The sequence below is a fragment of the Eschrichtius robustus genome, chromosome 13 (genome assembly GCF_028021215.1).
Source record: "Eschrichtius robustus isolate mEscRob2 chromosome 13, mEscRob2.pri, whole genome shotgun sequence".
Classification (NCBI taxonomy): Eukaryota; Metazoa; Chordata; class Mammalia; order Artiodactyla; family Eschrichtiidae; genus Eschrichtius; species Eschrichtius robustus.
Window position 1 is genome coordinate 80,155,894 of NC_090836.1, and position 27,493 is coordinate 80,183,386.

The window sequence follows — 27,493 nt, forward strand, 5'->3', positions numbered from 1 at the left end:
ACATTTTCATCACCTCAGATAGAAACCTTGAACTCATTAAGAGTCATTCCTCATTCTTCCAACTCCTGTTTTAGGCAACTAGTAATCTACCTTCTGTTTGTATAAATTTGCCTATTCTGGACAAATTATGTAAATGGGATTGTACAATATTGGATCTTTTGTGACTGGTTTCTTTCACTTAGCAATGTTTTTGAGGTCCATTCATGTTGTAGCATGTGTCAATACTTCTTTCCTTTTATTGTATGGCAATTTTTTGTAGTGTAGTCATTCAATAGAATAATAGTAATTTAAAAAGGATGAACTACTGGTAGCTGCAACAACACAGATAAACATTGTAGACCTTATATGGACCCTATGCTGAATGATTCCATTTACATAAAGTTCAAGAACAGATAAAACCTATCAATGGCAATGGAAGTCAGAAAAGTGATTATCCCTGGATGAAGATGGGGTGGTTATTGATTGAGAAGCCTAATAGGGGTACTTCTTGGGACCTTGAGATAGAATTTTATATCTTGATGTGGGTGGTGGTTACACAGTATGTGCTTAAGTGAACATTCTTGAGCTGTACACTTAATATTCGCACTTTCCTGTAAGTCATGTTTCAATTTTAAAGTTTTTATTTAAAAGTATATGCAATTTTATGATTTTTACAAGCTTCTTTTAAAAAATAAGAAATACCTGCAGAAAAGAAAACAAATTGTAAGTGTACTACTGGATGAATTATCATAAAGTCAGCCTATCTTATAACTTCCACTCGGATCAAGAAATAGAGCACTGTGGGCACCACAGAAGCTCCCTCCTGGACGTTCCTAATCACCACCCCCCTTCTCTTCTCCAAACAGTGAAATCATAGTTGCGACTGTTTTAGCTAAATGTGAATGGAATCACACGGTATGCATTCCATTTTGTCAGGCTTCTTGGGCTCACCATTATCACTGTGAGGTTCATGCATGTGGCATGTAGCAGTAATTTGCTCACTTTCATTGTTTTATCATTGCCTGTTTTATGAATATACCCCAAATTATTTATTCATTCTACTGTTGACGGTTATTTCCAGTACGGGGCGTTTACAAAGTTTATCTCAGGGTATGTACAGGTGTATACCTGGATGTGAAACTGCTCTGTCACCAGTTTATATGTTAGTTTTTGAAAACTTGTTTCAGCATTTCTTAATATAGTAGGAACCCCCAAAATGAAAACGGCCCAAACATCTCCTGCCCCCTGGAGGCTGAGGTGCCTCCCAGCACAGCTGGGTCCTCCCCTGGTCCAGGGCTGGCCCGCCTCCTGTTGGCCCCACAGCATCCGTTGAGCACTTGCCTCCCCGCATCTCATGGCCTTGTCTGCCACCTTCACAGGACCGCAGACCCTTTGAGGGCAGAGGCAGTGTCTTGCTCATCATTACAGCCCCAGCCTCCAGTGCCCAAAACATAGGAATTCTTAATAAATATTTGATTGAATAAGTGAGAGAATATAAGATCCACCCAGCCATCTAATTCCTGGGTAAAGTTGAGAAATACATTAAGTTTTGAAAACTCATCTATTTTTTATCTTTGCTTTCAGATATCAAATGGATCCACTATAAAAGTCTTTAAGAAGATAGCAAATTTTACTTCAGGTAACAGACATAATGCTGTTAACCTTTTGTTCTCACCCCACTTTATAAAGTATCACGTTTTGCCTCTCTTGGATGTACTGTCACAAAGATGAGATTGAGTTGTTGCCAGGTACTTCTCTCAGAGAGTGGAGGAAAGCCGTTTCGATCTGTTTCTGGTCCTAAGAATGTGAACCCTGCAAAGAGGGGGACAGGAAACTGTAAACAGTGGTTGCCCCGGCTGCCCGACACTGAGGAAGTTGCTGTCATTAAGCACCCTAAGCTCAGGGCAGAATCTTAGCCATTGTATAACTCTTTTCCAACTCCTCAGTAGGATGGGGGCTAACCGAGGGGATCCCCCTGGCAAGCTGAGGGAAGCCTGCAGATTATCACACAGCCCTGGAAGCTCTGAACAAACAAGATAATTCACTTAGCCCAAATCTCCTAGTGACAGACCAACTACAGAGGGAGCTTTGTGGAAAAGTTACTAGGCCAGTCTCTAAACTCTCTTCTACCTCCCCGCCAGCCTCGGGGCAGGAAAACACTGTGACAGTGCCTTGAGAAAATCCCTAGGTCCAGGGTCCAGGTTTGTCTCCAGAGGAATTATATCCACGCCAAGACAGTCAGTCCTCAGCCCCCAGAAAGGTTCTGGGCCTCACCAACAGGACCTGTTCACACACACAGCTGGTGGTGGGGCTTTCTGATTCCTGGATTCAGTGCCAGGAGCAGCCTGGTAGGTCCCAACACCTGGTGAGTGCAAACGAAGAATGCGGGGCTCCGAATTAAATAGGATAACTTGGCAGGTTGTAGGACACCCCTTGGGGAACCCCGCCCCGCCCCCCCCCACATTCCCCCATCCATCACTACGTCAGGCTATAGTGAGAAACCACCTTGCAGAGGGCGGCTATCCTTCTGGTCTAGGGGGATTGGTGTCCTTGTGCTGTAATAAGTGCAAGAGCTGTGTATTGTAGGCTTTAATGACTGGTCTTTTGAGAGCTTGTTATTTGGAGATCTTGCATTTGGATCACTTCATGGGACTTCGAGGCAGCCAACAACACCTCTGCTTCCTCCCTGTCCAATCCAGTGGACACTGGATCACTCTCCTAACCCTCCAAACCCCTGCCCCTCTGTCCTTTCATCACCCACTCTGTGAAAGTCCCAGCCCAGCCCTGGATGAACCCAACTTCTCACCTTTCCTGACACTACAGCTGGGCAGTCACAGGGGAAAGGCCCACGACAGCACAGTTGGAGTCACAGTAAATTGCTGTCTTGACCAGGACCCTCCACGTAGCCTGTTCCCCCCGTGCTTTTGCTTCTCGAGGCAACCAACTGTGTTCTCCATAATCCCAGCTTCTCTCCTCGAAGCTCTGACCCCCACTGCTCCCCTATCAGCAGATGACTTCACCCAGTGCTTCACAGAGAAAACAGAAATCAGAATTCCCTCAACAACGTGCACTAACCCTCCCTCCCTGCGTCTGCCATTCCCTCCTCCTCGCTCCCCTGACATTCCAGGGCTGCCCTTCCTCCCAGCAAGACCTCTCACCTGGGCTTTGGATCCCACCATCCTTTCCGACCTTCTGAGCATTCCTACGCCACCACCACCGTTGATCTCTCCTCTCACCTACACTTGCTTTCCCTCCCCCACTACTGTATTTTTCCACAAGCATTTCGAGGTATTCTAGTCTCTCTCATCTTGAAAACAAAAAACCAAGTGCTTTAATCCTTCCCTTCCCTGCATTTGCCACTCCCTTCACAACCTCGTTTCTTCCCAGACTGTCCTCACTCTGTGCTGCTCTCCCACCTGCTCTATGACCTCTGCCTTGCTGCCCTTCTCTCAGATCCTAGAAGGGGTCGCCTTCCCTCGCACTGCAGGGCCTTTGTACCCATTCCCCTCCCCCATTGGCCTGGCTCATCATCCGTTCATTTAGGTTCAGTCCCGACATCCCTTCCTCAGAGAACCTCCCAGGCTAGGTTCGTCTCTTGTTAGATACTTTCCTAGCATATTCTTCTTCTCCACGGTCCTTATCACAAGGATATTAATTAAATAGTTAATTGTGTAATTAGTAAGTCTCTCTCATTGGCTAGGATGTGAGTTCCATTAGGTGAGAGCTAGGTCTGTCTTATTCATTGCTGTTTGCCTAGTAGCCCCTGGCACACAGTAGGTGCCCCAGCTCTAGCTGACCTGAACCTCTCCTACCCCACCCTCAGGTGATCGGTCAGCCTCTGTTCCAGGGACAGGGAACCTGCTTCCCACCCTAGCCCCTGGCCCATCCTGTCTTCATACTGTTCTTAAGGTCTTAAGACACAGCAGGGGGGGGAAGTGTAGCTATGAAGAGCTCAAGTTGGAGGGCTCAAGTAACCTCTTCTGTTTATAGCACAAATGGGGCATCTTATGAGAAGGCCAGTTACCGTGGCTGTTGTTTTAATGGACTGTTTCTCTCCCTCTTTCTGGGGCGTTCAGATGTGGAATACTCAGAAGACCACTGCCATTTGGTGAGTTCAGGCTTTCTTGTGCTCCTGCTGAATCGGACGCCTTCTGCAGCACGAACGGTCTCCTTGGGTAACGCTTCTTCTATTCTGTCTTCCCTTTAGATTTTACCAGATTCGGAAGCATTCCAAGATGTGCAGGGAAAGAGACATCGAGGGAAGCACAAGTTCAAAGTAAAAGAAATGTATCTGACAAAGCTGCTGTCGACCAAGGTAAACTTAACTGTTCTGGGAGCGCTTTTACGGCTACCTTGGGGGTGTATGATGTGTTTGACTTAATTTCCACTGAAGTGTGAAAATGCTACAAATCCCTTGTGCCTTCTAGCAAAGCAAAATGAAAGTTTAAATTGTAAACACTTCCTACCTCCTTCTTCTGTTTTTACAAACTGCAAAGATAAAGCACTTTACAAATTTCCACCATAACATCTTCAGTCAGGGATTTAATATTGTTCCCAGTCCCTTTACCCACCATTGCACTACTGTTATATTTTTAGGTGGATGGCATAATTATTCCTTTTTGTTTACTTGTTATTATAGGTGGGCAATAAAACTCCCTCTTTGAATTGCAAATAAAATGAAGAGGGGGGAGGTCATTTTAAAATTAAGAATTCTGTTCACATATAAAAGTGTCAGATATGAAAGCCCATGGAATACCAAATTGGGAGCAAATTTTACTTTATCTGGCTTTTAGTGGGATTAACGGAAGTCTGTGGTGATCCTTTTTTTTTTTTTCTGAAATGACTAGCAATGTAAATACTATTATCTACATCTGGCCCTAGTCTTCTGATGGGCATGCTTCTTCAGATTATAGCAGAGCATCTGCTTGGAGCTTAGATTTGTTTAGTGGGTAGAGGACAGCCAGAGCCTCTTGATTTTCTCATCTGTCCCACAGAGCTCTGCCTATTTGGTTTTAGTAAAACACTCAAATGCTTTGGAAAGTACACAATAAAACCCTATGATGGAAATACATGCAACAGGAAAAGTTCTGGGAACCGAGCAACATCACTTGAGTTTTTCTAGGCTGAACATAATAAAAGCAAAACGTCTGGGGCTTCTTGGTTTATGTATACAGACCTCCAACTTACATTTCAACTGCTAGAGATGTCTAAGATAGCCTCCCTGTTGACTAAACAGTGTTATCAGCAAGAAGCTTATGAAGCAGATCTAAACCTGGGCATGGATTTTCAGGACCTTTGTCTAATACTGTGAGTGTTGGCCTCATTTGACGATTTTACATACTTTCTCTTCAGCTTGTTTTTCTCTGTTTTGTAACTCAGATTTCATTTTTCATCATGTTTTCAAAACCACCACCCTATTTTTTTAATCTTCCAAGTCTGATGTGCTCTGTCTTTCAGGTGGCAATTCACTCCGTGCTCGAAAAACTTTTTAGAAGCATTTGGAGTTTACCCAACAGCAGAGCCCCGTTTGCTATAAAATACTTTTTTGACTTTTTGGATGCCCAGGCTGAAAGCAAAAAAATCACAGATCCTGATGTTGTACATATTTGGAAAACAAACAGGTGGGAACGAACAGTAGGTGATTACTGTTTTCAAAAACCTGGGTCAGAATCTTTAAAAGAAGGGCATGGATGGTTACAGAAGGATTCATTTATCCCTATCTATCTTAGAGTTTTCTGGCTTGGTAAGCTATCATGTCAAAGCAGTTTCTTGCTGTTACTATTTTTAAACAATAAACAAAACCATTCCTGTGCTGAGACTCCTAGTCTTTAGGACAAAGAAAATAAACTCTATTATCTTTAAACAAGTTTAGCTTGACCAGTAAAAGATGAGAAATTAATATTTTGTGGTTTTATCCTACAATTTTCCATTAGAGAAGACTCTTAAATTTGTCCCTCAGAGAATTACTCTTTGCGGTTTCCAAGCTGTCCATTTTGTATAGAAATTTCTCCTTTTATTTGATCAAATGCCATGAGAATTAGTCAAAGGGTTGTATTTTGTTTTGTTTTTTAATACTTTACCTTAAGCTGAGGCAAGGCATCCAAATTAAAATTTCTCCTCAGTAAAGAACCATAGCTCATTACCTCCAATTGAAATACTCTGTGCATGAGGTGAATGAGAGTTAGTTAGTTATGATGTAATAGAACTTCTCAGTGCAACCTCAAGCCCTTCTAAGCATTGGGGTTAGCCAGACCATTTTAAATAAGTGTTAAAAGCTCCAGGTCTATCCTAACTCTCTACTCGGGCTCCCTCCCTCCCTTTGTTCTAGCCTCTCCTTCCCAGGCCCTGCTTCTCCCACACCAAGCTCCGGTGCTGCAGGCGACAATTTCACTGTGAAGACAGTAGCACACACGAGCAGGGGCACTAGTCAGGACAGGAGAGCTACTGAGAGGCCCAGCAGCCCCTATGATGGAGGGAATTAGCTAGGCCACAGGACTCTGAATGACTTCCAAGTTCATATGCAAATATCTGAGTACCGACTGACTGTATACCAAGTACTGTTAGGTGTTGGAGATACAGTAACAAACAGACAGAAATCCGTGTTCTTACAGCGCTTGCATTTTAACAGGTAAATTGTGGTATATCAGAAGTCGATTAGTGCAGTGCACAGAGTGGGGAAAAAAGGATAGAGACAGGATAGGGTGGTCAGAGGCCTCAGGAGATGACATTTGGATCAGGTCTTCAAAGAGGGCACAAACCATGAGACCGTCTGGGGCAAGACCGTTTCAGAAAGACGGACAAAAGCAAAGTCCTGAGGCACAAGCCTGCCTGGTATGCATGAAGAGGAGCGACGAGGCCAGTGGAGTTGGGGCGAGTAAGGTGAAGAGTAGTAGATGAGGGCCCAGGCCTAGATCATGCAGGGGTTTTCTCCAGAGAGGGATGGAGAGCCACAGAGGGTTTTGAACAGAGGAGACACAGGACCTGATTCTGAGTTAAGAGGATTGCTAGTACCTGTGGGAGAATTAACTGTTGGGAACTGGGGGGTAATAATCTAGGTGAGAGATGACAGTGGCTTAGGCCAGGGTGTAGCACTTAGAGGGGGTGAGAAGAGGTCAGGTTCTAGAGATCTGATGAGATGCTCTCATTGGTAACCATTATTTAATATAATCTGGAACTTTTTGTGGAGAACATTCTTGTCTTGTCAAGGGCCACTTTCAGACTTCTCCAGTCCTCCCTTTCAGTAGCTCTGACGGTTTAACCCTTTCTTGTTCTGAGTGATGCTGCCATCTGTTGCTTGGTATATTTGGCAAAGCAGACTTGCATACTTCAATGACAAGGACAAAAACACCCGTTTACAAACTGTGATAAACAGAGCATCTGCCTCACATGAATGGCTGTATTTGAAGAGAGTTTTCTCTCTCTTGGAACAGCCTCCCTCTTCGCTTCTGGGTAAATATCCTGAAGAACCCTCAGTTTGTCTTTGACATTAAGAAGACACCACACATAGATGGCTGTTTGTCAGTGATCGCCCAGGCGTTCATGGACGCGTTTTCCCTCACAGAGCAGCAACTTGGGAAGGTAAGGCCCAGCTTTAGGATTTCCTGTACGTATTTCTGTCTTCCTCGTAAACATTCAAATAATAAACCATACCAGCTAAAAAGAAAGTCAGTGATAGTCACTGAAAATTTGCTTTTCTTCAAAAAATCTCTCATTTATTTCTATTTTTAATCTAGTTTAAGTGAAAACCAAAATAGATTATTTCCACCCTACTGCAGACTCTGCCTGTGAAAACCTTTTGTTTTTCTTTGTTTCCTAGAAAAATCGTCTACAGGCGCTAATAAACTATGAACCCAAAGTATGAAACTATTGAAATTTGCCTAAATTAATTCCATCTGAATATACCTAAAAGTGTCTATTTGAATACAACAAATTTCTGACGGGGAAGAAAATCTTGCCTGAGATTTCTAATACCTCTAGTTTGTCAGTTTACAATCAAATCAATATTGTTTTTCTATGGTTTTCTTTGCTGAGCAAAAGCTCTAAAAGGCAAAAAAAAGATAAAAATACAGAGGAAACTTTGAAAGAGATGTTTTGGTCTTATTCAGGTACTCAGAAATATATTAAACTGAGCAGTTTATGTATCTAATGGGTTTAGAAAATCTTTTCATGCTGAGCAGTGGCTCTTTGGTGGAAGGATGTTCAGAGTGTCTGGAATGAAGTGTGAAGGACATGTCATAGGTGCCTCAGACTCCTAGTCTAAATCCAAACTCACCGCAAACCGAACCTGTTTTTGACTTTTATTTTCCTAGCACTGCGTAGTCTCTCAAGGTAGAATCCTTGGCATTACCTTCAACTCCTTCTTCCTCCCACCTCTATCTCCAATTGGTTACTACTCACCTCTGTCCCTTTCTTCTCACTCCTCTGACCTATCCCTTCATCCCTTCTCCACTGGGATAACTGCCTGCTTAACTGGTGTCCTGGCCCCTGCTGTCTGCCTCATCCCCCTTTCACTGTGTCTCAGGTTATCTTTCTAAAACATAACTCTGATCTTGTCAGGCTCCTGCTTAGTTAAACATTGTAAATACTTCCCATTACCCACCAGATACAATCTTCACAGTGCCACATGGCCCTTCCTGACTGGGCTTCAAGTCTCTTTTCTGGCCTCCTCGTTTTCTTGCCCAATCCTTCTGCCTTCTATGCTATGGCTTTTAGTTTTCCCAAACTTAACCATGAGCTTGTTTTCACATCCCTTTGCTCATCCCTTCCCTGTCTCATAACCCCTCTGTCTAGTAAAACCCTACTTATTCATTCATTCAAGAAACATGACTCCCTAATGTGTACCAGAAACTGCAGGAGAATCAGATTAGTCTAAACATACCTACTCTGTGACTGTTCCCCTGATGGATTTCCCATGCGCTTTCTTCTTTTGACCAATAAAGTTCTTCCTAGCATGCAATACACGGAAGGACACGTAACTGGTTACTTATCCATAGTAAAAATGGCTGTTATTGTTTACTTACTATGTTCCTGGCATATTTCAATTAATCCTCACAAGAACCCCATAAAGTACTTGCTATTACCCTCATTTTATAGATGAGGAATTGATGTTCTGAGAGGTTACAAGTCTTGTTTAAGAGCATATGTCTAACTAACTCTATGGTCCTTTTCTTTGCTCTATACTCTGCTACTAGTTACTCGTATCTTAGTAAGCACTGTGTAAGTTTGTCTTCCCTGATAGATTGTAAGCTTCTTAAGGGCAGGTACTGGTTGGTTTTTCATTCAATGCCTACCCACAGTCCCTGGCTAAACACATCTTTATTGAATGAATGTGATTGCATGAGTTGTGGGTGCTACTTAAACTTGACAGGTGAAAAAAATCTCAGTAATTATCTCAGTCTAGGCATCCTTCAGAATGATTCATCAAGCCATTGCTAGGCCATTCAAGCCATCAATACATTTAAAAATGTACTGTGACACTGGCCCTATCAATCATTAACTCACCTATCTTCCCTGAGGAGTGAGGCAATAAATAAAAATACATATTCCAAGATAAGAAAAATTTAAGCAAATTTTTGTTTGGGCCTCCTCCCTCTCTTCTAGTGTGCATTGTGCACCTGCTTTATCAATTAACCAGACCTCCCCAATGGCAGAAACACCTGCTGAACCATAAAGAACAATTTTTCTTCTTCTGTCACTAGCTGTGTAACTCCTTAGAAGATAACATTCCTTTCTCAATCCTGTAAGGTGTCACGATGACCCACCACCCTCCTTATATGTGCAGAACAGACTGGTCAGATGACCTGAGGAGATACTGGGCTGCACCTAATGGAAGCTCTTAGGTTAAATAATACTTACTTATGACCTGATTAATGCTACTACCTGTATTACTTACGTTCTGCCTGTTTTACAAGATTACTGTTTCTTGCATTACCAAATGTGTGACTGAGCCTCCAATAAGAATGACGACGACTAGGTGACTTGAAATGATTGACCAAATATCAATGATTGTAATAGTGTAATTCTAGATGTGGGAAGAAGCAACAGGAGGGAACCTGGACCATTCCTGGACCATAATAGACTAGTAAGACAGGTGGGTCCAGAGGCTTTTGGCTACTGTTAATGGGGCCTACCTCGTTCAGTAATAGCACAGTGAGTGGCCTATCAATGAAATCCTCTTCTGACCTGGGAATGAGCATTCCTGGTCATGAAATGCCTCCCCAACATTGGTCAAAATAAAAAATGATGCCCATCATCCAGTTCTATAAGAATCAAGTCATTAGCCACTGCAGTCACTGACCTATAATACACCCTGAAAGGAATTCAAGGCAAAGATCAGGATGAGGCATTTTGTGCTCTGGGAAAACTGGCAGAACTAGCCCTCAGTTAGATTATTTTCAAGAGAAAATTTTATGAACTCAGTTTCTTGAATCTTCCCATACTTAGTTAATGGTTTTAGTGCATTTCTAAGATATCTGCTCCTCACAAATAGCAGTAAACTTCAACCAAGATGTGCATTTGATTGCACATCCCCCTTCCCTCAAATTACATATACAGGCCTCCCCCACTTACCTCTTCTAAACAGTGCTCACAGCTTTCTGAGAGGCTACCTCCTGGGTCATAATCCTCAGGTTGGCTCGAATACATTTTTCCATTTCTTTCTTAGATTGACTATTAATTTTTCTTTGACAGTAGATGTTACATTAATTTTGTCAAAATTATAACTTTTAAAAACAAATCTTCATTTAAATTTTAATATCACTGTTAAAATTACTTAAAAACATTCAAACTGCCAGGGAATTTTTGCAAAATGAGACATCAGAGCCACCAATACTAATGACTATGTTCTTTCCTAAGGACACTGGAAGATCTTTATAATCTAATAAAATAGAAGGGACAAGCAGAAAAATCTGCCACTGCCAATTACTTACCACGTTCATGGTTATATAAAGGGCTCAATCAGAACTACACTCAAACCTTTTATAAATGCCAGAATTCACTGGTGGGTGAGGATGAGAGCAAATGTTTTAATTCAGGCTTTTTACAACTATTAGTAATGAACTATGATTGAAATAAGTTCCATTGTTACAGTAACTCAAAATCATGCAAAAATAATAATTTCAGTTCTTTTATGAGAGGAAGGCAGAGTATATTAGCATTTAATCTGCCTGAAAATAACAGTGACTCACCAGAACTATCTGGATAGCAGTCAGTCATTCAGTCAACAACGTTTATGAAGGCCTACTGTATGAAGAATCCTTGTTACCAGGAGATAATAGTGGTGGAGGTTCAGCTTACACTGGTACTCTTATAAATTCCCCATGGTTTTTTAAAAACTCTTTTGGTGGTGGTTGTTTTTCAGGAAGCACCAACTAATAAACTTCTCTATGCCAAGGATATCCCAACCTACAAAGAGGAAGTCAAGTCTTATTACAAAGCAATCAGGGATTTGCCTCCATTGTCATCTTCAGAGATGGAAGAATTCTTAACTCAGGAATCTAAGGTATTGTTGCAAAGTAAAAAGACTGTATTTGGATATTTCTTTAAAAAAAAAAAAAAGCCATTTCAGAATCTCTCAACAAGCCTTTATTTCTTTAAGAAACATGAAAATGAATTTAATGAAGAAGTGGCCTTGACAGAAATCTACAAATACATCGTAAAATATTTTGATGAGGTAAGATTTTAAATAACATTTAAAAAAATAAGATATGAATCAGTCACCAGAATTTGGTTATAAAGCATTCTGTAGGTCTCAGGACAAGCTCTGGCATCCCAAATGGCCAGAAAGGGAGGCCAGGAAGCCTGTCTGAGATGGGGGATCCTGGCACCAAGCCAGACCCTGCACCTGGCTGCTGCCCCTCATAGTTTTATTATGCTGCTCGCCTTTGGACCAACCATTTAGATTTGAGTTAATGGGGCCTATAGCCATACTGGCACAGTTAACTTTGATGAGTAAGTAGTGGTCCTAATAAAAGGGGCCTGCTTATGCTTGGTTATAATCTGCTAAAATGAAAGCTAAGCTTGTTAAATCGCCTAGATTCTGTATTCAGTAGTTAAAGTATGACATATTTCTAACTTAAGCAACTATTTCAATAAACCATTCTCCTTTATGATTAATCCTCCTTAATCTGGATTTTTTTCTTTGGGAATTCACACAGACACAGTCATCAGATGCGCTGTTTCCAAATATGTTAATTCCCCCTTCCCTGATTCCCCCCACTCAGTCATGCTGGGACAGGCTATCCATGTCAATGGTGAGAATAGCTCACCAATTCCATTTGCTACTTGAAGATCAAGTGAAGCACTAAGGTAGGGTAGAGGCAATGAGTTCCTTAAACATGATAAGCATCCCTCTTTCCAGGGGTCAGGGGTTAGAAGGGAAGCACTGGGGAAGGGAGGGGAGAGGAGGGACTACACTGCCCAAGAGGGGAGGGGAAGGGAAGGGAAGGGAGGGGAGGGGAGGGGAGGGGAGGGGAGGGGAGGGGAGGGGAGGGAAGGGAAGTAGACGTCTCTGACCAGGAGGCCCCTGCCTGCTGCATTTAAGAAGAAATACTTGCCTGCATGTTGGCTGCCCAGGAATGCTTGCTGTGCTTGGAATGGCTGTAACATAATGCATAAAACAGGGCCTTGAAATTCTGGCCCCATATTTGTAAGCAAATAGTTTGGTATTTCTTGTGAGCTTCTATTTTAAACCTAAGCGTTGTTGATCCTGTGATAATGACTTAGCAAAACAACTTGCAAAGTGAGTATGTAAATGATTGAAGAAAATGTTGGCATCTGTTTCATACAGATTTTACCACTCACAGCATCAGGAATGCAAAAAAAAACAGAATTGTAATGCTAAAACCACAATATCTAAAATATAACTGTTCTAATTGTCAACAGATTCTAAATAAACTAGAAAGAGAACGAGGGCTGGAAGAAGCTCAGAAACAACTCTTGCATGTAAAAGTCTTATTTGATGAAAAGAAGAAATGCAAGTGGATGTAAGCACTCTGGGGCCTGGCTTAATCTGGTAAAGTTCTTCAGACGACTTGGGAGCAAAATGGCTGCTTAAGCTACTCTGTGTCGTTAATTATTTAAGTTTGCACATAGGTTCCACTTTGAGCACTGTCTTTTTTAAGAGAGCAAGGCACACGCACAGCTTTTAGAAAGCATACCAAGCACTGTGCCTGTGTGTGTACTGTGGGAGCGCTTCTGTACATAGAGTTGGAGTGGTTGTCACAAACAGCCTCCTTGTTCAGAGAATACAGGGCCAGTAAGCAAGGGTCAGTATTGTAGCTACAGTCTCCACTTAAGCACAATGATATACGTGGTTTTGTTTGAAAACTACAGCTGTGTAGCACTTGTGACTACACTGCACTTCTGCAGACAAGGGACACTGCCAGTGATCAAAACAAAATGTGAAATGAGTCATCTGGAAACAAGGTAGGGGTGTTAGGGCAACCTTGCGGACTTGCAGCATTGAAACTTTCCCCGGTAGTTCTTGGAAAAGCTGACCGCAGAATTTGGTAGTGTGTACACTTAGCATTTGTGAGTGTGTGTGTGTGTTTTTAAACCAAAAACTAACAGTGTTGCAACATTGTTGAAAGGGCTCGTGTTTTTCAGTGGTCACCGACTGTACTCCATCAAACTCACCTCCATTTCACTAAGGAACTCTAAAGCAGGGAGAGGGAGTAGGCTTCTTTAAATGCAACATCATTTTACCCAGACACTTTAAAGTATGTACGTTTTCTTCATTTTATTTTTTTCATATTAAATGTATTTGATAGTGGACATGTTGGCTATTGTTAAAAAAAAAAAAAAAAAAAAAAAAATCAGTAGCTTATTTCTGTCTAAACAACACTTCGATCAGAATTGTCTGTGGAAGAGTAACGCACTCCCCTAATCCTACATCTCTATATTACTATCTCCTTGCTTTAGATTTCTGGTGAACCCTGTGGTTATAAATACTTGTGTGTGATTAAAAAAAAAATACATTTTACATTTCATGAAATTGCTGTTCACACTGGAGTATTATATATGAATATATATATTTGAGGCCCATGGCCTGAAAAATATTAGTATACAACTTGGTATCTTAGTCTTACGATGTACTTTTTGAGAGTATTCCTCACAAGAGAAAGAGTTAAAAAAAACCTGTTTTATTCATGCCTTTTTTAAAAAGAATTCCCTATCTAGTTATACTGTAGTCTTTTTATTGCTGATTTTTTATTCCTGAATTTTTGCTGCTCATGACCAACTTTAATACCACTGTGTTTTCCTTCTATTAAACCAGAAGTAAAAAGTGTAATTGGCAACTCTCAAACTTTCTTTGTGGCACCTTTACCCTTGGTGCTCCAAATCCCGGATTGAGGAAAGAAATTGTTTCAAGTAGCAAATAAAACATTGATCACACATTCCTTAAAATCATTTACCAACACTGTATGGGATATCAGGATTTAAATGTGAATTTGTCTTAAATGAATGCTGTTCTTTTTGCTCCTCACTATCTGGTAAAGAGTGAGAGGTGACACCTCACAAACTGATCAGAGAAAATAAGCATTTATTGCCCTGACAGGCACCTTCCCAATCCTGTCGCTTTTGACCATTATCTGTCCAATGGACACACCTCAAAAATACTACCAAATAGGTTACTTATAAAGGTGAGAGGTCTGGTCCCCATCTAAGGCTGCTACAGTCTTGATGTGAAGGGGTTCACAAGAGAACAGTAGGAGAGCTGAGAGCCAAGGGTAGGAGAGTTGCCCAGAAGACTTCCCTTCTTTAGGGTACAGAAATGCTAAGAAATCTCAAAGGATCAGTTACAGCTTTATCTAAGTATTCAGTCAATGCTACATGAGGGTGTCCCTGTCCAGCTCTCTGGCACATGAGTCCTGTGTGGAGACTTACCTTCTTTTGCAGGGACTGTGCTGCTGGGAACTTTGGGCAAGTCACTTACCTCTTTGTGCCTCAATTTCTGTATAATATTTCTAACCTACCTCACTGAGGTGGTGTGAAGACTCACTAATGTATGTAGCGTGTTTGTCAATCCTCCAGTGAAAAGCACTATCTGGATCACATTAGCCAAATGCAGTGAACGGCCAAATTAGATGTGTGCTGAAGACAATCAATCAGTCACTGGGTCTACATTAAACAGCAACCAGAGAAACAAATGGCAAACATTGTCTATTTTCAAGTTTCTTTGCATATTTTTTTGGTGCAAAACCATTTATAAACAAACAACTTTCTTTTTCTAACACTAGTGTCTACAGCAGCATTTAAAAATTAATTCTGTTACCTTTTTCTGTATTAGGGATTTAAAGTCTATTTCTTATTGTATACCTGATTGAAGCCGTTCTTGGAGATGAATGTTTTAAATGTCTATATCCAAAAATAAACATTTTGATGTAAATGTGGACTGTTTTTGTCTTTTTCCTCCTTCAAATTTTCTAGTTATAATAGATTTTTAAATTCTGAGTGGCTCCATGGAAATTAATTATTTTTTAAAAACAAAGTGTCACTGTATACACTCTGTAAATTAGCAGCTATATATATAGTAAGTAAATCTAGTTTCTTCTAAATGATAAGGCTGCACAATTTCACTCCTGGCCTCCACTATCAATTAACTTGGACTTTTGAATGTGAAGACTTCTGGATAATGAACATTCCACTTAGTCCGGCAGACTTGAGCTTTGCCTTGTTGACATGAAGTTATTCCAGCAGAATGCCTTAAAAATGTTTGTTACATGAAAAAGCAAATGGGGACTTACCTGGTGGCACAGTGGTTAAGAATCCACCTGCCAATGCAGGGGACACGGGTTCGAGCCCCAGTCCGGGAAGATCCCACATGCTGTGGAGCAACTAAGCCCATGCACCACAACTACTGAAGCCCGCGCCCCTAGAGTCCGTGCTCCACAACAAGAGAAGCCTCTGCAACGAGAAGCCCACACACTGCAATGAACAGTAGTCCCTGCTCCTGCAACTAGAGAAAGCCCGCGCACAGCAACAAAGAGCCAACGCAGCCAAAAATGAATAAATAAATTTATAAAAAAAAAAAAAAAAAAAAAAAAAAAAAGCAAATGATGGCATACTTAGGGACACACAGAAATAAAACATTTGTAACAGTTTGGTTAGATCCAATAGATCCAAAACAGTAGGAGGCAAAGTTAAAAACCAGCAATATTTCTAAAGGGACCCCACTGGGTTCAAGTTTTGCAATGAACGGCCCTTGTTTTATACAGCCACAGGATTTAATTATTTGTACTCTGTTATTTTCTATCAATCCTAACCCAATTAAGCCAGAATTAGTGAGATCTTCTACACTGTATGGTTAAAGCAAAATTAAACACAAAACAATAGTTAGAAAAATATTTATTAAGCTCTGTAATAAATTATGTGCACACAGCTTTTAGACAAGGTAGTGTTTTATAATCTATATCTAGATACCTATTTTTTTATACTAACTGTAAAATTGTCATTTTTCAAGAACTAGAGGTTCACAACTCATATATAGTAAACCAGAAAATGTTCACTGACCCTGTTATTGCCAAGCATCTCGAAGAAGAGGAGGAGGGACTTCAAGATGGGCGTGTTTTAGGCAAAGTGCCAAAAAAACTCAACAAAGTAAGATTAATAAAATAATTTAAAAACTTGATTCCCTAATGAGTTCCTTTTTATTTGTTCATTTACTTCACATTCTCAAAGGGTTGTCAATAATATTCTGAATATCTCTGAAGCTGCTTTAGTGCTTCACTTATCATTAGTATAACCCTAAAATCCTGACATTCATTCAATACATCACGTACTGGTGCCTTCTCTTGAGGCACATTCAAGTGTTTTGGCAAACGGTAATAAAGTATCTAAATACCACATACGTTAAGACTTCAAGCCTTACTGAGTCACTGATTTCATCCCTTTTGATCTGCCTTTTCTCCAAGAAAATCATTCCCCAGGAAATCCAAGTTCCTCTAGTTGTTTTCTTTGTGTTGTTTCTAGTTCTTCTAGTCTTTTGCGAAGTAGAGAGAGTTCCCTTTGATGCTGCTCCTCCTTCAAAGCACAGAAAGAGGAGAAACAACAACAACAACAACAGAAAAAGCACATCAAAAAAGACTGTTAGAAAATCTGGTGGAAAAATAACTGTTAGGCAGTGGCCTCAGTGCCTCTTTTATTCAGGCCTGCAACATCTGGCAAGAAAAGGATGACCGTTTTAGCAGTCTAAGAACACCAGGATGGGCTAGACTACCAACTAGTCCTCCCTTCTCTCCTGCCTCTGGCTGTAGCCTTCAGCAAAAACCCGAAGTCTGTTCCTCTCTAGGTGTAAAATTCACCAGGGAGTGAATTAGACAATAGTAATGTAGGGCCCAGGTGTACTTATATGGCAACTTTCTAATGTGATGAGAGTTTAATAGCAGTTTGTCATATAAACAAAGCACTTCGTCTGAGATTCGACTCAGTGACTTACAACATTAAAAATCTTCAGTGCTTACAACATTACAAGATGTCATTGCTTATGAACAGTTAATCTTCTGAAAATCATCCAATCAATTTGATTCCATCAACATCTCGGGGATCTGATAAAGTAGAACCAACTCAGGTTTTGGAATTACACAGATTTAGGTATGAAACTCAACTCTCACTTAGCTATGACCTTAGTCAAGTCACTTCACCTCTCTGACTCAGCTTCCTCATCTGCAAATTGGGAATACTAATACCTTCCCTCAAAGCATTTTTCATTAGGATTAAATATTGTATGGAAAATACATAGTGCAGTACATTTGCGTAAATGTTGATAGTAATTAGTATTGTATGAGTGACTACAAACTCTACAGTTATTCAAAGACTTATCAGTTAAGCTTCTTCCTTTCAACTGCCCAATAGGAGACTTTACTCCTAGCACCATCACTAAAGGATAGGATAGACTCAAATCCACTATGCCTCTCAGCAGATTTTTCTGGTAAAGATTCAGGTTTTTAACTATTTAAACAGGGGAAAACTTATGGAAATATTTATCTAACTTTTTTCCCTAAAATAAATGCTCATACCTGCATATGAGGAGGAAAGGACAGTTCCATGCCTGGAACCACAGTTGGTGACTGAAAGCTAACAGGATTGATGGATGCTGTTGAAGGTATGTTAGGACCCAAAATTAAACTTCGAAATTCATTATGTCTTCTCTGTATATCCTTTAGTCTTTTTTGAAGCCTTGTATATTCTTCAAATGGAACATTTTGTCTTAAAAAGAAAAAGTGTTTCTGTTTAATACAGTTACATTCTATTGAAGAACAGTATGAGTCACAGAACATAATTTTAATTGGAAGAGAAGGATTTCTAAATTATAAGATTTATCTATATATGATATACACATAAAATTTGGTTTATCTAGAAAGGTAAACAGGAACATGATATGACATCTTAATTACATGCGTTATTGTTGGCCCTGCAGGCTATCAACTGATTTTAAAGTTTTATTTGCCAATTAATCAAAGATTAAAAATCTTTTGATACTTTTACTTTCATTTCCACTTTACTCCGCCAACCCATGAATCCTGAAACTAAAAGGAGACTCCTTAAACCAAAAGGGTGCCTTATTTTACTGCAGGAATCAAATAGAAATAAAATACTAGGTTGAATCTTTTTTTTTTAAGGGAAACTTATTTATCTATCTATCTATCTATCTATTTATTTATGGCTGTGTTGGGTCTTCGTTGCTGCACGTGGGCTTTCTCTAGTTGCGGCGAGTGGGGGCTACTCTTCATTGCAGTACGTGGGCTTCTCACTGCAGTGCATTCTCTTGTTGCAGAGCATGGACTCTAGGGTCGCGGGCTTCAGTAGTTGTGGCTCGTGGGCTCTAGAGCTCAGGCTCAGTAGTTGTGGCACATGGGCTCTAGAGCACAGGCTCAGTACTTGTGGCACACGGGCTTAGTTGCTCCACAGCATGTGGGATCTTCCTGGACCAGGGCTTGAACCCGTGTCCCCTGCATTGGCAGGCAGATTCTTAAACACTGCGCCACCAGGGAAGCCCTAGGTTGAATCTTATGAATGCCATTTTTGTACGTGAAATATGGTCAAATATAGCAAATTTTATATTGTCCAATTTAATTTTTTTAAATGTACCTAATGACAAAGGTAAAGCTACCCAACTTTAGGGGGAAATGACATGGATAAAAAAACCACTTTTCAGGCCTTCACAGATTTTGGACATAAATTTCCTGACGATCAATCACACCAGTAATCAAATATAGTTTCAAAACCATTTGAAGTTCTAGGCGATCTGTGCCATAGCTGCCCAATCTTGAATTGGCAACACCTCCTCCATAACCATTAATTTTGAAATATTAAGTTGAATTTTGTTTTAGAATGAATCTGGTGGCTTCTTACTTTGGAACAGAGAGTATTATAAAGTTGGCATTTATTCCACAGTCTAGAAACCTCTTGGATGTTCTAAAAAAAAACACAACTGTTCACATTTTGGTAATAATTATACCCAGAAGACCAGTGCACATTATAAAACATCACTGCTTGCTATACAGGCAATTCCCATTACAGAAAAGTCTGATACTGTCTAAATGCTGAAGACTACTACTAATTACCTGAATTTGAAAAGATTTTATTAACTTGAATCACATGGGTCATACAATGCCACTACCACTAACTTAATATGGTAAATCTTCTCTGATCAAAAATGCTAATGATGCAGATTATTAGCTGTGCTTGGATGTAAATGAAAAACCAGAAGCTACTGCCCAATAATATTTTCCATACCAAAAAATTTAAAAACTGAACTTTGATTCAAAGTTGTGGCCACAATTTTAGAACTCGTAATCACTAAACTGTCTTGTCTCAGCAGCAAGGATTCACACCACTCCTGGCTACCAAAGCCAGCGACTGACCTCTCCTGTCAGTCCCAACTGTAATACAAACGCATGTGTTAAAGACCTTTTGGTTTGAAGAAACATTCAATCAGAAAAAAAAAATAGCAAAGATAATGAATTAGGAGTCTAATGAATAGTTTTAGAGTTCTTTTAAATGTATATTTTAAAAGAAACCCAAGTGCATTATACTCAGAAACAAAGTTGTATAATATCAAAATAGCCACATGGGGTGTGTATACATACAAACACATTACCTATTTAACACCTGATTCTCTGTTTCTAATTCTTCTCTCTTTGCCTCCAAGACTTCTACCTTTTCCTGCATTCTCTTCAACTTGTTTTCATGAAGAGATTTTCTCTAGAAAAAGAGAAACAATTAATAATGAGCAAGTATGGTAATACATACTCTCCTATTTGAACAAAGCTATATAGTGAATATTTTACTCACCAAAAAAATTTTACTTAGAGATGAGTATTTTCAGGGAATACTAGGAGCAAAGATTAGTAGATATGATACGTACTAAAAATTTTAAAGATAATAAAACACAGATCTACCTCATATCCTCAACGTGACAAACAGAACTATTATAAGTGTCAAACCAGAAAATTGATATCAATAAGGAAATTGTGCAAATAAAAAATCTAGGAAGGGAAGGAGTCAAATTTTACTAATGAGTTTGCCTGTCACCTCATAATCATGACTCTTCATTTTCCCAGAAGATTATCATGGGTTTAAAACAACTATAAATTTAAAATTTAAAAGCATGTTTGCAACTGATAAATTGCTACCAAAGGAGTAAATTAAAGGATCAGACAGATAAGATTGATTATGGATGCATCTCAGTTTGAAAGCATGCCTTTCTAAATATTAAAAAGAAAAAAATTTAAACTTCACAAAGGGAAAATTTTCTAATGTGGAAAAATCTATGTATAATGCAAAAGTAGTAAATGAAAAAAGGTAATACTTTTTCAGTTTTATAAACAGGTTGTTTTTAGTTTTTACAGAAAAACACCTATAAATGTTGACAATCAGTAGCTACAGACCTTTTAGATTTTTGGTTTCTAACTCTTTACCTAAGTATAACAGGCTTACAGAAAAATGCACATAATGTAAACGTAAAGCAAAATGTAAAACCACGAAGCAAATGCTGGTGTTGTTACCTCACAGGTCAAGAGCACTGCCGTACCAAAAGGGCCCCTACCCTTCCCTCCTTTCAATCTCTACCCCCTCTGTCCTCTGAAAAGGTAACCAACTAATTTACTTCCAAAGCTGTAGTTTAGTTTTGCGTATTTTTGAACTTCATACAAATGGAGTCACAGTGCACATTCTTTAACAGATGGCTTTTTTTCTTTCACTCAATACTGCGAGATTTATTCGTTACTGCTTACAGGTGTAGCTCATTCATCGCCTACCCTGGCCCAGGAACCACCCTTCTGTCCTTTATTAGCACAAGTATGTATATATTTACAGGTGACTCAGGACTCTGTCTATTCATTCACCTACCCACATCAAAGAAATCATACACTATATACACTTCTGTTTCTGGATTTTTTGGTTGTTCAACATTTTATCCCTATGGCTAAGCCATGTTATTGCATGTCACAGTTCCTCTCTACTGTTATGTTGTTATCCATTTTACAAACACACTATATTTTATCCCTTCTCCTACCGATACGAATTTGAATTGTTTTCTACTTTGAAGCTACTATGAATAAAGTTTTATGAACATTCCTGAATATGTTTTTGGTAGATATGTGTCCTCATTTCTCTTTGAGTATATACCCAGGAATGAGTCATACAGTATACATATGTTTTATCTTTAGTAAAAACTGTCAGTTTTCTAAAGTGGTTCTAACTAATTACTAATTACATGCCCACCAGCAATATACAAGAGTTCTAACTGCTCTACATCCTTACCAACACTTGGTGTGGTCGGTCTTTATAAATTTTAGCTACTCTGGTGGGATAGAATAATATGTCACTTGTAGCTTTAATTTGCATTTTCCTGTTATCTAATGAGGGTGATTACCTTTTCTTATGCATACTGACCATCTGGATATCCTTTTTTTGTGAAGTGCTTGTCTTAGTCTTTCGCCTGTTTAAAATAAATTTTTTTTTGAGTAATCTGTTTCTTATTTGTAGGAGTTCTTTATATATTCAGAATATGAATCCTTTGTCAGATATTTGTGTTGCAGATTGACCTTCTCTCAGTGTGTGGTAACATTTTTTCCCATAAGTGTCATTTTATAAAAAGAAGTCCTTAATTATAATAAAATCCAAATTATCAACCATATCTTTTACAGTTAGTGCTTTTTATGTCCTGTTTAAAAAATCTTATCCCAAGATCTTAAGATTTTCTCCCCAAGTTTTTTTCTAGCAGCTTTATTTTTTTACTTGTCACATTTGGGTCTGCAGTTTTTATCTAATTAGGTTGGGTTAATGATAACCAATTGACTCCACATCCTTAAAGGACCATCCTTTCCCTATTGAAAGGCAATGGTAGTTTGTGGTAAGTCAGGTGTTCATATACTATTTCTGGACTGTATTCTGTTCCATTTGTCTGTCTATCCTTATGCCAATACCACACTGTTTTAATGACTGTAGCTTAAAGTAAATCTTGATATCTAGTAGTGTAAGTCCTGCAGCTTTGTTGTTTTTCTTCAAGATTGCCTTGGTTGTTCTAGTCCTTTGTACTTTCATATGAATTTTAGAATCTACTTTGCAATTTCCACAAGGAAAACTAATGAAATTTTGATTAGGATTGCACTCAATCTACAGATCAGTTTGGGAAGAACTGACATCTTAATAATATTGAGTCTTTCAAATCAAGTGTGGTATAGTTTCCCTTTATCTAGGTCTTCTTTAGTTTTTCTTAGCAATATTTACCTATCTTTTATTAGATTTGTTCCTAAATATTTTATATTTTTTACGCTAATGTAAATGGTATATATTTTATTTTCTAATTGTTGTGTATGTAAAGAAAGAACTGATCATCACAGAAATGCAAGTCAAAACCACAATGAGATATCACCTTACAGCTGTCAGAATGGCTATTCTCAAAAAGACAAGAAACAAGTGTTGGTGAGAATGTGGAGAAAAGGGAACCCTCATGCACTGTCAGTGGGAATGTACATTTATGCAGCCACTATGGAAAATAACACAAAGTTTCCTCAAAAAATTAAAAATAGAACTTCCAGCAATTCCACTTCTGGGTATTTAGTGAAAAAAACCAAAAACACTAACTTGAAAAGGCACATGCACCCCCATGTTCATTGCAGCAGTATTTACAACAGCCAAGACATGGAAGCAACCTAAGTGTCCATCAATGGATAAATTGATAAAGAAGATGTGATACACACACTGGAATATTATTCAGCCGTAAAAGAGAAGAAAATCTTGCCATTTGTGACAACATGGATGGACCTTAAGGGCATTTTGCTAAGTGAAATAAACCAGACTGAGAAAGAAAAAATACCACATAATCTCACTTATGTGTGGAATCTTTTAAAAATAAAATAAAATAAGCTCAAAGATACAGAGAACAGACTGGCAGTTGCCAGAGGCAGGGGCTGGGTGAAATGGATGAAGGAGGTCAAAAGGTACAAACCTCCAGTTATAAAATAAATAAGTCCTGTGGATGTAAAGTACAGCATGGTGACTATAGTTAATGATACTCCATTGCATATTTGAAAGTTACTGAGAGATATCTTAAAAGTTCTCATTACAAGGAAAAAAATTCTGTAGCTATGTATGGTGATGGATGTTAACTAGACTTATTGTGGTAATCATTTTGCAATATATATATATAAATACCACATTTTCTCTATGGAAGGTTTTAAATTAAGGAGTCCATTTCCCTAATGGATACAGGACTATTTAGATTTCCTAATTCTTCTTGTATTAGTTTTGTTGAGATGTTCAAGGAATTTGTTCATTTCATCAAAATTGCATAATTAACACAGCTGTTCTTATAATAGTCTTTTTGTTTTAATATCTATAAGATGTATAGTGATACCCCTTTTTCATTCATTATATTGTCCACTTGTGTTTATTCATCTACCTACCCTACCTACTTTATGAGGAGTTTGGGGAGAAGCCATTTTATCAATCTTTTCAGATTGATCAGCTCTTGGCAAGTTAAATTTTCTCTATTGTATAATCTCTGCTTCACTGATTTCTGCTCATGCCTTGAGGAGGCAGATGAGGATGCTGTTAAATCTATACACAGAGTTCATAATCCAGTTATTGTGTTTTTTAGTTCTAAACCTGCCATTTTAAAAAATGTTTTCTAGTTTTCTGGTCAATTCTCAAGCATTTCTTTTATTTCTGAGCATCTACAACATGGTAATTTTAAATTCTGTATCTTATAACTCCATTACCTGGATCCCCTATGGGGGGTTTCTTTATATTGATTGTTACTTCTCTTGATTTTCAATGTTATTTCCTCATGCAGCTATTTTTAAAATTATTATTATTAACAGAAATTTGTTAAAATTGATGAACCAATAATGATACATTATTATCAACTAAAGTCCACAGTTTACATTGTCACTCTTTGTGTTGTTCAGTTCTATGGTTTTGTCAAATGCATACTGTCCTGTATGCACTACTGCAGTTATCATACAGAATAGTTTCACTGCCCTAAAAATTCCCTGTGCTCTACCTATTCATCCCTACTTCCTACCCCACAAACTGGCAATCACTGATTTTTTTCCTGTCTCCATACTTTTGCCTTTTCCAGAATGTCATATATTTGAAATCTTACAGTATATAGTCTTTTCGGACTGACTTTTTTCATTTAGCAATATGCATTTAAGGTTCTTCCATGTCTTTGCATGGCTTAATAGCTCATTTCTTTTTGTCACTGGATAATATTCTCTTGTATGGATATAGCAAAGTTTTTTAACCTTCACCTACTGAAGGACATATTGCTTGCTTCCAAGTTTTGGCAATAATGAATAAAGCTGCTACAAACGTTTGTGTGCAGTTTTTTTGTGTGTGTGAACATACATTTTCAACTCATCTGAATAAATACCTAGGAGCATGACTGCTGAACTGTATGGCCAGACTATGTTTTAACTTTGTAAGAAACTGCCACAGTGTCTTCCAAAATGGCTGTACCATTTTACAATCCCACCAGCAATAAATGAAAGTTTCTATTGTTCCATATCCTTACCAGTGTTCCATATCCTGTCAGTGTTCTGGATTTTAGCCATTCTAATGGATGTGCAGTAGTATCTCTGTTTATTTTTTATTTAGAGCTAGACATTACATTTTAAAAACTGAGGAAATAACTGAAGCCTACAACGCTAGTTTCCCTTAAAGCAGATTTACATTTGTTTCTTGCAGGCAGCTAGGAAAACTAACAACAGGGGTTAATTTAATCTAATTATAAGGACAGATTATCTGAAGCTGTGCTTCAATACTTGCAAGGGCCAGTCTATTTGCAGTTAGTTCACTCTTAGTCCAAGGGCATACCCCTTCATGGTCTCAACCCACTAGCACTAGTAGACTCAGACCTGAGACCCTCTCTCTGGCAGATTCTGAACTCCAATTTTTGGTCCCCAAGCCCTACGAGGTTGTCAAAAGCTTTGCTTCACTTCTCATCCTCTCAGCTGTCTCTTCTAGAACTGGCAGCTTCCTCTAAGGGAAAAGCAGCCCCAAATGCTGAGCCCACCTCTCCAGGTTTCCCATCTCTCCAGGATCTTGGCCTCTTAATTCTTCACTGCCCTTCATGGAGATATTTTTAAAAATATTTTGTCTGATTCTTCTAGTTCTCATGTGGAGAGCTGATCCACATATTTCCTAGTCTGTCATTATCAAAAGCATATGCTCCTTTTAGGTATTTTAGTTCAACTAACAGCAGACATTTTAAAGATGGAAATGCTTAACACTTCATTATTATATGATTATATAAACCTGCAATCTTAAAATCTAGTTCTATTTCTCCATTGGTACTGCTCATTTAAATTGTAGTAAAACACGAATTTTTTCACTCTCATCTTCAAGTCTTAAGCATGTCACACACACACAGAGTGCACACTTAATTGGGCCCTATATTAACCACAGTTAATACAAAATACAGGGATTTCTGAAGGGAATTCCAGTCATAAAATACAAAATCTTGAGAAAAGGCTTTTTTAGAAAGGATAAGAAATGAATTAAGAAGAATCTGTAATTCTATAGGAATGTGGATTCCCCTGATGTTTCTCCAGCAGGGGAAATGATGGGTGAAAGCACTGTTTTGAAAAGATTAATATGGTATCAGTGTATAGGATGGACTCTGAAGTTTGCCTCTTAAGAGGCAAATCTGGAGATAAGCTTCCTGAAGACAGGGTTCAGGACAATGTTGTCCTCATCCTCATCACTGTAAAAACAACCAACCATTTACTGAGCACTACTCTTTGCCAGGAACTGAGTTAGAATGCAGCAAAAGAAGTGGATAGCTGGTTGACTAGTAGACCCAATGAATGCCTTAGACCCTAACATAATCATTTCTTTGCAGCACCCTCATTAACACACACACACCCCCACCCCCATGCTGACCGGTCTCACCTTAAATTAACCAGCACTAACTTCAAATGGGCCCCCTACTGGTACCTGGAAATCCTACTAATTTCCCTAATCCAATCACTCTCCCAAACTCTTACATTCTTTCACAACTCCTTGTCTCTTCTCAAATCTGTTAGACCTCCACTCTTCACAGTCTGAGCTGGTGACCCAGATTCTTTTTTGCATTGAGAAAACAGCAGCAACCAGTAGAGAACTTCCACTACATCCATGAATTTATCAGGAACTTAAAATCATATATTTTGTCTTCTTTCCAGGTACAATAGATACATTGTGTTTCTATCCCTTCCCTCTCTGAATTGAATCTAATGCCCTTCTGCCTACTAAAAGATATCATCCCTTCATTTGCCCCCTCCTTCTCCTGCATCATCAATTTTCCCCTTGCTACTGAATCATCCTATAATTTCTCCCTTCTTAAAAGAAGCTTTTGCTCTCACAATGCTAGCTATTACCCCAGTTCTTTGTTCTTCACAACAAAATTCCTTCGACAAACTATATTCCATTTCAATCAGACGTGCATACCTACTACTCCACAGAAACAACTCTTGACAAAGCCACCAACAATTACCACACAGTCAAATGGATTCTTAGTCTTCATCTTACTATTTTATCATCTTACCACTGTGAAATAAAATTCATATTTATGGCAAGACAAGAAAAATTTAAACCTAAAAATTCTTCTCTGCACTTTGGCCTCCCCTCTCCCCTCACTGTTCCTTGTGTATGTGCATTATGCATTGACCAAACCTCCCCCATCAGCAGGAATACCTGCTCAGCCATAAACAGCAACATTCTCCGAGCATCAACAAGACAATGCCTTAAAAGAGAACAATCCTTCTTGATTATAAAGGGTCACATGACCCACCACAATGGCACTAAAATCTGGGTTTTGTAAACTGTCAATAATAGGTCATTTAATGTACAGCCCTCTGTCTCAAAAAACTTATATAAACTGTATCTTGACTTCTAACGGGCGGAACAGTTCTCAGAGCTTTTTGAGATGCTCTTCTTGGGTTTTAACCCTCAAATTTGTCTTGAATAAAATTTTCCAATTCTTTCTTAGGTCACCTGATTAATTTTTCGTCGACACGATAAT

The 27,493-nt window shown here is 39.0% G+C and overlaps 2 protein-coding genes and 1 long non-coding RNA gene across 5 annotated transcripts in view; 1 reads left to right on the forward strand and 2 right to left on the reverse strand.

The window, feature by feature from the left end:
* Positions 1-15,302, forward strand: part of PLXNC1 (plexin C1) — a 143,997-nt gene extending 128,695 nt beyond the window's left edge. The window contains exons 24-31 of the mRNA XM_068561923.1: positions 1,564-1,618; positions 4,056-4,087; positions 4,187-4,294; positions 5,437-5,600; positions 7,410-7,557; positions 11,339-11,479; positions 11,576-11,650; positions 12,862-15,302. Coding sequence (XP_068418024.1) covers positions 1,564-1,618; positions 4,056-4,087; positions 4,187-4,294; positions 5,437-5,600; positions 7,410-7,557; positions 11,339-11,479; positions 11,576-11,650; positions 12,862-12,966 — 828 coding nt within the window. The 3' untranslated portion in view covers positions 12,967-15,302. The remainder of the gene's footprint in view (positions 1-1,563; positions 1,619-4,055; positions 4,088-4,186; positions 4,295-5,436; positions 5,601-7,409; positions 7,558-11,338; positions 11,480-11,575; positions 11,651-12,861) is intronic.
* On the reverse strand, positions 1,589-11,460 carry LOC137775750 (uncharacterized). The gene is made up of 3 exons (XR_011076075.1): positions 11,166-11,460; positions 4,004-4,180; positions 1,589-1,791 (listed from the first exon to the last, which is right to left on the reverse strand). It is a non-coding gene; the product is annotated as an uncharacterized lncRNA (long non-coding RNA).
* Positions 15,303-16,356: 1,054 nt separating the features above from the next.
* The window catches only part of CEP83 (centrosomal protein 83), a 116,930-nt gene continuing 105,793 nt past the window's right edge, over positions 16,357-27,493 (reverse strand). For all 3 annotated transcript variants that reach the window (XM_068560349.1, XM_068560350.1, XM_068560348.1), the window contains 3 exons: positions 20,081-20,184; positions 17,997-18,186; positions 16,357-17,001 (listed from right to left, as the gene is read on the reverse strand). In XM_068560349.1, coding sequence (XP_068416450.1) covers positions 16,897-17,001; positions 17,997-18,186; positions 20,081-20,184 — 399 coding nt within the window. In that variant the 3' untranslated portion in view covers positions 16,357-16,896. The remainder of the gene's footprint in view (positions 17,002-17,996; positions 18,187-20,080; positions 20,185-27,493) is intronic.